Source organism: Pungitius pungitius, chromosome 7 (assembly GCF_949316345.1).
Source record: "Pungitius pungitius chromosome 7, fPunPun2.1, whole genome shotgun sequence".
In the NCBI taxonomy this organism is placed as follows: domain Eukaryota; kingdom Metazoa; phylum Chordata; class Actinopteri; order Perciformes; family Gasterosteidae; genus Pungitius; species Pungitius pungitius.
Genome location: NC_084906.1, coordinates 5,082,468 through 5,096,894, shown reverse-complemented (window position 1 = coordinate 5,096,894; position 14,427 = coordinate 5,082,468). Strand labels below are relative to the sequence as shown.

General features: G+C 43.8%; 1 protein-coding gene across 3 annotated transcripts in view; it reads right to left on the bottom strand.

Annotated features, from left to right (window-relative positions):
• Positions 1–8,354, bottom strand: part of pik3r3b (phosphoinositide-3-kinase, regulatory subunit 3b (gamma)) — a 131,812-nt gene extending 123,458 nt beyond the window's left edge. The window contains exons 1-2 of one of the 3 annotated variants that reach the window (XM_062563627.1): positions 7,240–8,354; positions 5,748–6,895 (exon numbers count right to left, since the gene is read on the bottom strand). In XM_062563627.1, coding sequence (XP_062419611.1) covers positions 5,748–6,072 — 325 coding nt within the window. In that variant the 5' untranslated portion in view covers positions 6,073–6,895; positions 7,240–8,354. Of the gene's footprint in view, positions 1–5,747; positions 6,955–7,239 lie in introns of those variants that run through there. The other 2 variants (XM_062563628.1, XM_037470247.2) reach the window with 2 other exon arrangements.
• Positions 8,355–14,427: the final 6,073 nt, after the last annotated feature.

Genomic DNA, 14,427 nt, shown 5'->3' with positions numbered 1-14,427 from the left:
CTCGCGGCCTCCCAGGATCATCTGCTCCTGTTTTATTCATGCGCGGCCTGTTTGACCCGCCTTTTCCCATCACCCAACGACTCCACAGTATTCGCCATTATAACACAGGCGCTGTGGTGGTCCCCGTAATTGACTCTCTCAAAACTGGGGCAATAAATACCAACTACTGCCCGGACAGAAACACTTGAGAGAATAAATACATGAGTACCGGAAAAATAATAATAATAAAGATAACACACAGAAAAAAAAGAAAAAAAATCACCTCGGCAGGTGAAAAACATGTTAAAATAAAAGAATATTGAATAAGTTCCATCTTCAAATGTGTAATTGTTATTGCCCAGCAATCAGGTTGAAAAAAGGAATAAAATAAGTATTATAAGAAAGAAAGAAGAAAAATCTGAACGTGTATATTATGAAAGAGGCTTTTATTTTGTGGATAATATTCCGTTTGAACCCCTCTCTGAGTCCGCTCTCCAGTGTGCTCACTACTCTTATGCTCAGATCCGGGGTGAAAGTCGATCCAAACAAAAGATGGCTTTCCCTGGTTTGCCTCGAGCGATCCAGGGAATTACACTGGGGGTTCAGGAAATCTCACTGTATCGCACTTGAATAATACAAATCAAACTATTTAAGGATTTCCAGCTGATTTATTCGGTCTTGATTCAATCCACTGACACTCACTTAAGGCATTATTTAAATACTGGCTGTGGAGTGGAGAAAGGTTCATGAAATTCAGAGACGATGACGGATTGTGGAGAAACAATTAGCTTTCAAACTGAGCAGGAGGAATTCTTGTCTCAGATCTTTAAAGGCTCTTGTTTGCTCAACTTTTGTCTGTGTGTGTTTTTCAGCTTAAAGATGACATGTGTCACCCATGTGGAAATGTGGAGTTGTGAATTGGCAGAACATCTTCTGGCTGCAGCTCACTTTCCTCTCGGTCTTTTATTTCATTCTCTCTTTCACTCCTCCATCTGAAGTCGTTCAGTCTGCTTCTTTATTCACTACTCGAACTTCCTCCCACACTGATCTTCAAGCCAGTGGAGTGGCTGCTCACTGATCACAGCACTGGTCTGTCAATCGCACACACACACACACACACACACACAGTAAGACTACACTGTGTCCATGATAAGGTCACAAACGGTGAACAAACAAATAGAGCCTTGTAAAGTTCAGGGAGATGAATATATTATGATGATAGATGGGTGCTGAAACAGGCACTGAATTATTAAGTATTGAAACGCATCTCCTCTGCTCGCTGTGTCGGGGCTGAGCTCCTTCCAAATACACACACACACACACACACACACACACACACACACACACACACACACACACACACACACACACACGGTGTACGGTCAGCAACCAGGTCAGCAGAGATGCTGTGATGGAGAGACCATGAATCAAGTGAACTAAACGTGAAGATAACTCGGGTGGACGACCACTTTGCTCGTTGCTGTAAGAGCAATAAAACCATCTCAAGTTAAAAGCAATTCATAAATCAATGTTCTTGTTCAATGGCCATAAACATGATGTGAACAAGTAGAAAAGCCGCATTTCAGTCTGCGGAGCTGCATCCGCTCACTTTGCGTCCCCACCATGCTGTCACCATGACAACTATCAACAATCACCTTTTTCCCCATTTTCTGCAGCAGTCAAATGCTAGTTCATATCAAAAAATATTTAAATTCACATTTTGTTCTGAAAGAAACAAAAAGTAAAATACATTCTGTCAATTAAATGATGTGTGGGAGAGGTTGTTGAGCACAATCTGCTCAAACCAGTGGCTACACATCTGAAACATGAGAAAAGCATGAACTTGGATTGTTGAGGAAATCCTGCCTGATGTTCAGCAACACAGTAAAAAAAGAACAACAATCTAAAACACAGATGAAAGATGGAATGAAAAGTTACTGACGGCTCACTGGGGACAACAAAGGACCTACAGGTTATCTCACAGCAACAATACAAAGCTCCTTCTTCTTCTTTTGTCTCACTTCACACAACGCGCCTCAGTGTGTCCTCTCTTCACTGTACAGCACTCACACACTGGGGCTGTCGACGCCAACACACACACACGGGCGAACACACAACACACGGACTGACTCCATGAGGCTGGCAATTACTGCTCCGGGGGATTTTTTTCTCTTTCTTTTGCTGTCCCTCCCCTGTCTCTCTCCCTCTCATTATGTTTGATCTGCCAGTCATTATCAGCTGCGGCGGCATTTCATCACCTCCCCCCCCCATCCCTCCCCGATCACATTGATCCACTCCCCTGCTCACCACCAACCCTAACCCTCTGAAGACACAGAGACACTCAGACTGCCTGCCGCTCAATTGAAAACTGGGATTGCTATTGACAGCCTCTGTTTGATGCATATATGTTTGTGTGTGTGTGTGTGTGTGTGTGTGTGTGTGTGTGTGTGTGTGAGTGTTTGAGTCTGGTGAAACGAGGGCACATTAGAGGAGGCCAATCTTAAAGTTATGATGAGCTCTTTGTACAGCCTTGTCTCCTATGAATAATATACATATGACATGAATATCAGATGAGTTGTATATTAAAAGTAGTTTTCTTTTGTACTTTTCCGTGTCATTCCTTCTCTTTTGTTAACTTACTGTTAAGCCACTATCAATGAAAAGCAATGTGCAGATGTGTGATATTTAAAGCCCTCCGACTTCTCTGGCCCTCCTGTGCAGGAAGAGCAGACTTTCATTGGCAGGAGCTTAACACCCGGAAGAAGGGATTAAAAGTGCCAAAGGGAAATCTCACAGATAAACTTGTGGAACGGGGACACCAAAGCAGCTAATTATTTTTTTGGTAGCCGCACCTTCTCAGCCTCATTACTTGGAGCATTTCATCTCTGACTTTATCACCAGCACATACTGTGCGGGTTTGGCCTTCTCTCTTTGTGAGGTTCAATTTGATTGTGGATTTGAGGAGAACCCCAAAACATCCGTTTGGAGAAAGACACCGTTTAGAAGGTGGGTTGTGCAAATTGAACTGAAACATAATATGGAGGTCTGAGATGGTTTTGATAGACCAAGCTCTTGCAATCTTTTTGCGGAAAACGACAAAGTAACATAAGTAAAGTCTATTCTTGTGGTTAAAATCCAATTACAAAGCTAATTAATAACAGAGGAGGCGAGGCCACTTATCACCGCAAAGCAGAGCTCAGCCTGACATTAGTCTGTTAGATTGAGCCTGAGCAGTGATTGCCTCGACACTTCTCCTATATACCTGTAGGTAGATAGTGACGAGGAAAACCATTTGGTATTCATTAGTTTACCTTCATAATTAATGTTGCATGGAGCCGGCAAACTGCCGCCCGCGGGGCACGGGTAAGGCGTCGGGCGGAGTAAATGTGGAGCGGCTTTCCCAATCGCGGGCTGTCACACAATGTGACGCGTCGATTTGTGCGATGAGCCTTGTTGGAGCTAATAGGTATCCCGCCTAATTTAATCGGTGCAGCTGCTGGGAGAGAAGTGTTCAGGCTAACACGCGGAGGAAGAAGAGAGTTAAAAATCTGGCCACCACGTTTTAGTTTTGCCTGATCAAACCGGTTGGCGCGGCCTCATGCTGTGGTTAACGACAGCTGAACAATAGCACGCCTGCACACTGTCTGACTGAACCCGTGATCCCGGATCAGTCCTGCTCCCAGAAAGGCTTAAAACCGTCAGATGTGTTGTTCAAAACGCAGCGCTGAGACAAAGCAGGTTGTGCCGTGGTGGGATGGAGGCTGCAGTCCTGCATAGGCAAGACTCCCTCGGCCTCGGCCCCCGCTGCTCGGCTTTCTGCTGCGCCACCACCGCCGCTGCTGCTGATTTGTGACCATACAGGATGGTGGCACGTCATGCCGACGGTGCCTCAACCAGCCACTTATTTAGGACAAACACAAGCTTGTGTAGCGGCAGGAGGCTGGTTAGATGGAGGCAAAGCGGGGGGGAGGGGGGGGGGAGGGGGGAGGGACGCGGGTGTGCGATAGCACTCATATAACTGAGAGAATAGGGTCTAGCCAGCAGGCACGCATAGAAATTAGATATTTACCCGGGGAGTGTAGATGTTATTTATAAAGGACGGACCAAACCCACTCCAATAAAACAGATGGGCGGCAAGACTATTACAGAGAGCGTCGCCAGAGGAAGAGGAGGAGAGAGCGTTGCGCTGCCTCTGACCCATTTAGAAAATGAGGAGCTGTAAACACAGCAGATCTTAACTCACTGCAGCAGACAGCCAGGGGTGAAACAGAGCTAACCACCCCAACCTTGTAAAAACACTAATCAAAGCTGCACGGTTCAGAATAGCTTTTCAAGTGGGGGCAGCCTGTTTTGCAATGCCTTTCTACATTTTGCTCCTAAGTTCTTCACGTCCTCGTTACCGCCTGGCCTTGCTGGGTCCTAAATAAATCATAAAATAAAAAACAGCTGCACCCAACATATGTATATTTATATATACAAAGCTTGCACGCTAATCTACAGGATGTACTCAGTCTTTCAACTGAAATCTGAACCAGGAGATACCTTTAAGAAGTCAAAGCAAGTTAGAAATAAACACATTCAATCAAAGCACACCGGTAATCAAGCGTAAGACACAACATCTCAGAATGTCTCCATAAACTGCACAGTCAATAGACAATATACTGGCATTGATGTGCTGCTGCCGGAGGTGATGCAGCCCTTCATAGAGTGCTAGGTGAAAGAACATATGTTTATGTTGTCAAGTCTCAGTTCAAAGGAACATAAGAGTCAACGCTAAAAAACAAAATGATTGGACATGTAGTAATTAGGAGAGATTGGCAATTACCAGTGGTTTTTACGACCATTTTTCACGTTTATCGGCGGATTATCCTTTGGATTAATTGAGGAATCATGTGGCCCATAACCGAAACAGCGTGATGTATCCGAGTAGTGATTCCAAAGGTACCGTAAAATATAAAAAAAACAGTAGTAGGTCGTGACAGTTTAGAATCTGGTATCAGAACCGTTTTCGGTCACCTGATCAAAAGGCCCTTATGACAGCTGGGTAAATACAGGTGTGATAGATAAAACATGACAATGGTTGCGTTCCATTTAGTGCGTCACAACCATTCCATTGAGCCAGCATGCACAACACCAGGGCCCATATCTGATGGTATGGATTACACCTGTGTTAACCCTGCAATCACAGGTCACATGGCTGCTGGGAAAGGGGCCTATTCTGTCAACTCTGTTACTATTTAGTAAAACTTGTCTTGAGACTGTAAATATGAAGTGGAGGTCACCCATCTTGGAGTAGGGCAACAGGCCCTTATTTTTAAAACGACCAAACCGAGGATGATGATGCCCCACGCAGCCATGGTGGGGCCACATGCCACCGACAAAATGACACCTATAGCCGACTTGCAAACCTTTGAGTCGCACTTCCTTTTGTCTTTACATTGTCAAACCCCAACTCAACTTCAGGGTGCACAGCAGCTTTGTCGTCAGCAAGCTGACAACTTGAACCAGGCACTCGATAACAGTACCGCACTCACTCAAAAAACTCTCTGAGCAGAGCAGCTCACAATTGCGAGACACATGACGTCATCCGTCTTCATCTGTCATCCATTTGGCTGTACCGCCAAAACTTGTGAAATGTTTAGCTTATGTTCCGTTAATGTGCATTTACTAAAAAAAAGGACAGGGTTATATATTACAACCGAACGGCGTGGAGTCCAGCGTAAAGATCCAGAGAACGCAAACACCGTCATGATGTGTGAAGCACTCACCTGGAGCAGAATCGGCGTGTAGTCCCCCGGGCGTCCGTGGCGCTGGCCTGGACCAGGATTTGGTCGCAGGAGGGCCGACCCTCACCGCCCCGACGTACTCCACAAAGGTCCCCGGGAAGTCTCCCTTCTCCTTGGTCCTCTCGTTGGTGCCGTGCAGCCAGCCTTTGGGGGTGCGCTCATCCCCGTCCTGGTAGTCCTGCCCCGGCTGAGCCATCAGCGAGACCTTGGAGACGGTGAGCAGGTCGCCCGTCTGGAAGCTGATGTCATCGCCGCGCTCTCGCTTGTACTCAAATAACGCTCGGTACTGGAAACTGTCAGAGGCCATGGCCACAGGGATTCATAGGGCGGTTCTAAAGCCAAAAATACAGATGTTGGCTGAGATTTTGTGTGTTAAAAGTCTTGAAAAATTCTAAACGGAAACTCTGGTGGTTCAAAATCCCTGAGGTGCGACCGGAAATCAAGCTAAACCTGGGAAACCTGTGATGGCGCCTGAGATTTGTGATGTCGTGCTGACTCGGATGACAAAGTGGAAATTATAGAAATCGGATCCCTGAGGAGGAATTTGATACCTGTGTAATTCCTACAACCCCATGAAGAGCAGGTCCTTTTTAATAGAAAAAGTACTTTAAGTTTAAATGGAACTGAAGTGAATGGTCAACTTTTGTTCTAATACTTTGGTGGAATTTGGTTATATTTTGGTTATATGTCTGTGCAGTTCTTCCAGTCTGAATCCACGCAACAGTCAAAGCTCTTTAGTCAGAGGCCTCCAAGTGGGCAGGAAGACTACCAAGGCTCTGTACTGGAACAAGAAAAAAGTAGAATGGGTGGATAGGAGGGGGGCTGGATGCTGTGAAAACTGGCGGATGGCACAGTTTTCTAGGACGGGGCGACCTTCAGAGGAACCCCCAAATCCAGGATCCAGGGTCGTCCAATGTTAATGAGAAAGGGTGCGGAGCGTATACTGGGTCCACTGTCCAAACCAGACACCCACAAACACACACACACACACACACGCGACAAAATCCACTGCAGTGCAGGATTTGGCTTGATATTGGGAGCGTCCCTGTGTGCACTCTTCTGTGTGAAATCCTGCTGCTTCGCCCTTCTTGACTGTGCAGCCCCCTGGAGCAGACAGAGACACCTGCAAACTTCAAATTAAGTTCTTAGGGTTAACATCACACAACCGTATTCAGCAAATAGGATATAAATGCAAGATCATAGAGATGCAGTTCCGGCCTGATAGTGCAGAGGTAGTGCAGAGCATGACCAAAGCTTCCATTTAAGTACATTCAAATTAAGAATATTATTGAAGGGAAGAGGGAGCGATGGCTCCCTTTGCTCAGGAGGCGGACAGAAAGACACTATCAGTTACAACAAAGCGTGACTAGACAAATATGAACTTCAGGCAGGCGGCGTGCGCCCGACTAAACTCGCTCTGCGCCAGTCTGCGCTGCCGTCTGCCGCCCGGCGAAGCACACGCAGCGAAACTCACCGCTCAAAGTGCGCCGGACGAGCCCCGCGACCCCCCTGCGACACCTCCGTGCGCCAACCGTCCGCTTTGACACGAGCCGAACCGCGCCGAGCGAGCCCAGACGTCCGCGAAGCCCGTCACGAGAACTGGATGGCGTGGCCGGTCCGGGAGGCAGACACGCAGGCAGACACGCAGGCAGCGGGCGCGCGTGCCGTAGCGAGCGGCAGCGCTGATGTCAGTAAACCCCGCCCCCCTCCCGTCTGCGAGCGGTGCCAGCCGGCGGCGGAGACGGGACGGGTCGGTGCTGCTGAGCTGCGGCAAAACTCTGCGTGACCCGCTTATGGTGTCCGTGGGCTCTTCTGCTGTTTGGGATTTTCTCTTTTTTCTTCTTCTTCTTTTTTTTCTTCCAGTTGCGGTTGTTTTTTTACTTGACCTTAGGTGAGGAGGAGGGATTGGGTGCAGAGAGGTGATGACTTATGTAACAACTCGAGTGACCGGAGAAAATTGCTGCATAGATCCCTGCGCATTTGAAGGAAAGTAACTGATAGTTAAAAAAAAATCAGTATCGTCCATGGAGGGATGAGATTTGAGGTTATGGAGGATGAAATAAGAAGAGTACTGGCTGGGTTGCTGGGTTCGCACGTGACGCAGCAGCAGGCAGCGGTGGACTGCTGCGTCATCAGGTGCGCACATTTCCCTTTTGGAGCTGCTAGGAACATTTAGGTACAACGTGTTCAGACCAAGGAGGGAACCTGGCACAAAGTGTTTTTATTATTTTCAGATCCGTCAATTAACTTTTTTGAAAAGTTTCTCTTCACAATTTGTCGAAATTTGAATGTTCAAATCAAAGTTTATCTCGTTGATATATGCTGCCCATTTCTGTCTAGAAAAAAGAAGAGCATATATTGTACCATGGCAGACTAATATTGAAAAATCGAAAGGCAAAAAGTAAACACATTTAAACCTTATATGATTATCAATATAATATAATTTTAAGAGCTATCATTGCATGAAGGCGTTTTAAGCAGTGATTGGAGGATTGACATATTTTGAATGTAAAGAGGGCTGAAAGGTGATCTGACCCTTTGGCTTTTTGGACAATGAAACATGTATTGTATGCTGCAGTGCATTGGATACACTAGCTGGATTAAGGCCCTGAGGCAAGGAAGAGCTGCTGGTTATTGTTGCAATACACAATGGTCCAGGATTGTTGTGGGATGACTTCAATTCATTAAAACAATCATAAAGGGAGTACCATACAGTGCCATAACATTGCAACATTCTAGGCTCAATTTATCTTAGTTGCAGGTCTCCTTCTCCATTTTGCAGTTCATGACCTCAAACCAATAAAGATGTTAAAGCGCCTTTGATTGGCTACAATATATTTTGTTTAAAGCATCTATCCAGTGTTATAATTTTATAATCTGGTTATTGTCAAATATTTCTATTTTTGTTGTCTGTTTTATTTTTGCTTTGTGTTTTAAAAAAGACATTTACATAAATAAATATGCTGTTTTTATCTTGTACTTGTCAGGGAGGCGCCTATGATTAAACTCTCCTTATGTTATGAAGAATATAACTACTACTGCCAGAATAACAATAATTAAACCCATAAGCCCAAAGCACAAGGCATTATTGGCCAGCTGTGCTTAAAAAGCTCAAGAGAGATACATCACAGAGAAGTGAGGCACTTAAACCGATGGTAGTTTTTATGTCTCGTAGTTCAGGACGACATAAAAAACGAAAGCAGCAACAAACGTCTCCGAAGAGTCCTTCTATCTTCTATGTTCCTCTTTACATCTTTTTTTTTTCTGCACAAGTTCAATACACAAGATACAGCATGTACTGTAAATCAGGCAGCGTTGCTTGTGTACTTTTCAAGCCTTTGATATAACCACTGTAGCAGTTTTACCTTCTTCCTGGACCTGTCTCTGTGAGATCACTGTGGAGAAGATAGTGAACATGAGAATGTTTTACCAATAATCAGTGTGTTCATGCTATTTCCAGATGAAATAGCAACAACATTTACTTAGAAAAAACCCTCTGTCACCAGTTATGTAACAGTTCATATTCACGTCTCAATATGTCAGCAATTCATCATTTTATCCTGACAGACATGTGTGTACATTTTCGTAATTAGCATGCGTTCATGAGTACGTCCAAAGACCTGTTTTATGAGATCATAGTGACCATTGGCCAATAAGATAAAACAAATATTTCCTTGAGTCAAAGTGGAATGCATAAAAACAGAATTTGTCTAGGGTCGTACATTAAAAAAACTTGAATTGCCCATAATTGTCCTGAATCTGCATGAGAGTGTTTTTTTGATGTATACTGTATATGTGTATGAATCAATATAGGGGAGTTGACAATGTAAGAACCACGTTGACTGGGCACTGGGCCTTAGTCCGGTCTAACATATATTTAAGGTGTGCGTTCTAAGATTTGCTGACTCGTGAATGTACTGCAGAAAACCTGCCTCAATCTTGGTAAGTGCCGAAACCACCATCATGGCAGCATCGTCCACTCGTCATCGTCGCCTCACGGTCAAATGATCCCTCGGACGTCGCAACATCGATGCTGACACGCGGCCATGTATGCAAATGTCCCGCGACGGGGGGATCTATAAAAACCCTCGCTGAGAAACAGGGAAGATATGATGGGGATATTACAGGCGTTGAGTCATTCTTGTGTCTCGGTGTCAGACAGATATTGCTTCCTCTGTGTCTCTCGAGCTCACGTCTTCCTCTTTGTCGTATCTCTCGCGGTGACAATCTTCATGAGAAGAAAGGGTGACTTCCCAGAGGAAATTGAGGCTATTCGTGGGAGCTGAAAGGTGTCAGCTTGTACAGACATCGCATCGGGAGGGTGCCATTACTCACAAATGCAAACAGTCGGCGCTTGTTTAATCCGTGCAGACACCACCCGTTGAAGCACGAGGGACTGTTTGCCGGAGGCTGTCAGGCCATTGGTCAGGCCGCATATCATGGCAGACTGCACTGACACTGATTCGCAAAGCATTAACACAATTTTAGAAAACCCTCCATATTACCTGAGTTATGAAATACTGTAAACTGGGAATTCGCAATACTTTTCATGGGCAAAATAGCAGCAAACGTAATAAAAGAAGGAAGGGTCATTATGTCATTGCACCCGCTCCCACAATACTGATAGTGCTTTCATTAACAGTTAAACAGTAAGTTATCAATAGAAAATGTTTCACATATGATACGCATTTAAGAAATAATGTTATAAAGACAAATAAAAAATAACATCAACATATGGCATTTCAAATTGAGTGAGAATCTTGATGTCCAAGACACTATAATAAAGGTTTCTTTAATCTTTATAAATTCTCCTGTTTTTTCATTTAGTATCTCCAATACATTACGAGATATCTGATATTGAATTGAATGTACAGTATATACATTACTTTCCAAGATAAAGCCTGTAAATACAGCGCGTTCCTAGTCTTCCTCTAAGCGCTTTAACACAACATCATTCACCCATTAACACTCATTCATACATTGATGACAAGACCTACCCCATCAGTAACTAACATTCACACACTAGTCACAGCTACAGGACCAATGTTGGGGTTAAGTGTCTTGCCCAAGGACACATTGACATGCAGGTTAGCCGGGCTGCCAACCCTCTGATTGGAGGACGACGACGCTCCCCACTCACCCACAGTCGCCCACTGCAGGGATTAAATATGCATATAACTCTTGTAGAGATAGTGACCTGCAAAAGTAACCCTTCCGAAAGCATAGCCGGTCATCATTTACAAAGCAAAACGTTGAAAAAGACTAGCAAAGGGCCATGAACTCATGTTTATTAAAATAATCAATCAAGTGAGAAGTAAGGCCATTATATTTGATTTAGTGCTGGGCCACTACAACATTTTGTAATTGTGCAATTAATTGAATTGTAATGCGCAGAAATTCAAACAAATTAAAAACAAAAAGCAGTTAAACAAATGTATTGTAAATCTCAACTTAAACTTTAAATATAAAATACAATTTAATTAAATCAAATCAAATATAAAACAAAAGATATTTGCCACTGCCATTTTATTTGTATATATTTTTACTGTACATATACAGTATATTGTAATAAATAATTCCATGTCTATGTCATTGTTTGTGTATTATATATTCATTTTGTGTAGCATTTGAAAGAAAAACACAGCTTTGTAAAGCAACATTTTTATCTTTAAATAGTTTGCGACCCAATGATTATTTCTCCTCCACAGCCTTGACTCCCTCTGAGGTGTTAGAGAGAACACATCTGTTTGGGTTTGCATCCCACCCTAATTAAATAGCTACCAACTGACGCAAGACTACAGTGGGATCAAACCATTCCATTGCCATGGAAACTGTGCGTGGTCAGAATTCAATCACATGACCTCACTGGCTGTGTGTAAATGGCAGCAGCAAGGCCACACGGTTGTTTTAAACGCATCCGCATTGTAGAAGCGTGTGCACACCGTGACCTCTCTATGCCATGTGTTTAGCAGCTTTAACTAGATGCCTACACAGACGTACGGACGCCCTGCGGATCCACATAACACGCACACAGACACGTACACACACACATGCACCTCATTTATACAAGCCTTCTATGCGCTGTGTGTCACGAATGCTCCAAAGAGCACCAGGGTCAGGAGCTCTTTGGTGGCCCAGGAGGCTGGCTCAGCACGATGCCATGCCTGGAGAAACCGGCCAGAGAAGACCATGTTATGTTATCAACTGAATTATTCCCCATTAAACCACAGGGAATATTTGTTTTCCTTATCAAAGTCAAACATGCATCTTTAGATTTGATGTCAGACCTCTGGCCAGGTTTGCTCCCAATTCCAGAAAACTAGCAGAAGGATTACTGAGTTTGATGGATTTTGTGTAAATTTAGCTGAAGGCCATGATTGCAGTGAGTTCACCCGTATCAGGTTTATTTACAGACATACAAACATGCTGTATTCAGTCTGCACACATCCCTAAAGGGTAGTCTACCACAACAGGAGCCATAGTAATAAAGCTATACAATAAGAGTCGTATAAGATATGAAACAACAGCAGTTCCACAAGTGGGAAACAAATCAACTGTTTCTCTGGATTAAAAGTGTGTTTGGATGCAACACTAATGTATTTTCTGCACAAAGGTTTATTCAAAGTTACAGTTGTAACTTTGAATAAACCTTGAAGAAATTTCTGAAAGTTAAAAAAAAATTGTTCTGGAAACCGTTTTGATGGACTTATGTCCTCAACAGAAACAAATGCCCATCAGAAAGAAATTATAGATAATAATACAAGAGCACAAGATTCTTTACGACTTGGACAATGATTGCATCATGATGAAATTTGGAACAAGAGCAAATTGTTTATGAGTGGCACTTACAACAGCAGCTTACAACTGAAACAGATTAAGGAACCAGTGTGCTTTAAATTTTTAAAGTTTTAATATGACCAACAACTGACATCTGCTCAAAGCAGGATTCCTGAGAGCACCAACATCCGAGCTTGTCATTTATACCCTTCTACCCATGTGATTTATGTCTGTGACATGAGGTTCAACTGGAAGGCAAACGTCTCTTCATGTCATTGCTGCTTCCTGGTGATCTACTTACACAACACGGGGCGCAAGGATGTAGAGCTCCATTGTCACGTACAAACTTCACACACTCTCGAACTGGAGGGAATCTGATTTCACCCAACATGTGCATACACACGTTAGATCTGCCATTTAAATATGAAGAGGTTATGCAATGTTCCCAGACACAAGAAGCGTTTGCCACACCTGGTCAACAACATTGGATGTCAATTTTGATGGAGAAGCAGCCCCTTCTGGAGGACATCGGCCCTCCGAGGAACGTTGAAGTGAGAAAACGTGTCTTAGGGGTTAGTTGAAATTGGCCCAGGGGTCTGAAAGCAGTGAAAAATATTGAAAAAGGATGCGATGGAGTTTCAAAAGGCTACAACAACGGTCTACAACAAGAAAATAGACCCCTGTATTCAACACAAAGAAAATAAGAATTACATTACATTACGACTTACAATAAGTGCATTTCAACCATGAGGATACAAAGTCAAAAGAACAAGAAAAAACAAGTGCAATTTCACTAAATTAGCTGATTTACAACATGCTGTATATAAGATCAATAATAAGTAATATTTAAGTGCTACAATCTGTTAGTGTTTTTAGTCTTTAGTTTGCGGGGGAAGATGTAAAGCCTTGGTGGCTATTTATCATCATCTATTTAATGATTTTAGAACATGAATGCAATGACGAAAATAACAATGTTGTTCTAGCAAACATGCTTTGAAAGTTTGAAAATACTGCAATATTAATGCATTAACATGGTGATAAATCACATTGTGGCACTTCAATTTCTCCTGAAGGCGGGGAAGGCTTAATGTCTCCGTGGCTGAGGGAACCACTAAGGATGTTTCCCACAAAAATGTAATGCATTTACTGCATTGAAAGAGCTATTACAGCAGGAAGAAATGTAGTTTTCATGGAGACATTAGTTGGCTCGCAATTGCGCCGAGGGTACCCATTACTGCCTAACCTGTCAAGATCCTCTCAAAAAGCTTCCCTGGGAACTCCATCACGGCCTCCTGCAGACGGGTGAGGGCGTTTGAAACAGGCACACCGCTGACCTGTGGGTATGGAGCAGCTCACGTATTACCGACTGGAGAATCCCATAGCATGCATCAATAATTGCAAAGGGACTGGAGGAGCACGGCTGCCTGAGGGAGAGCGACCGAACTCCGGACGTTCGGACAAATCAGGGAATGGCTGACAGGCATATCTGTTGTGGGAAGATAATTGCTCAACATTAAGCATATCCATCTGCTTAAAGGATGCACAGAGGTTTCTTCATTCATTGCCACTTACGGTTTGTGCAATCGACCCCTCCAGGTACTTAACGATGCTCGAGGTTTTATCCCTGACGTTGTGCCACCATGCAGTGGTGTGTGTGTGTGTGTGTGTGTGTGTGTGTGTGTAGAAACGAAACAGACCCGACTGTGGGAGAGAACGATGACCTTCTTCCATGGGTGTAAAAAACATAGACATCATCTATCTAACACAAGTACTCACAGAGTGTGTTTAAGTCCTTTAAACACACTCTGTGAGACAACATATTTCACATGGACACACGCATAAACAGGTATTAACTGTCTTTGTGGACCTCTTTTGACTGGTCTCA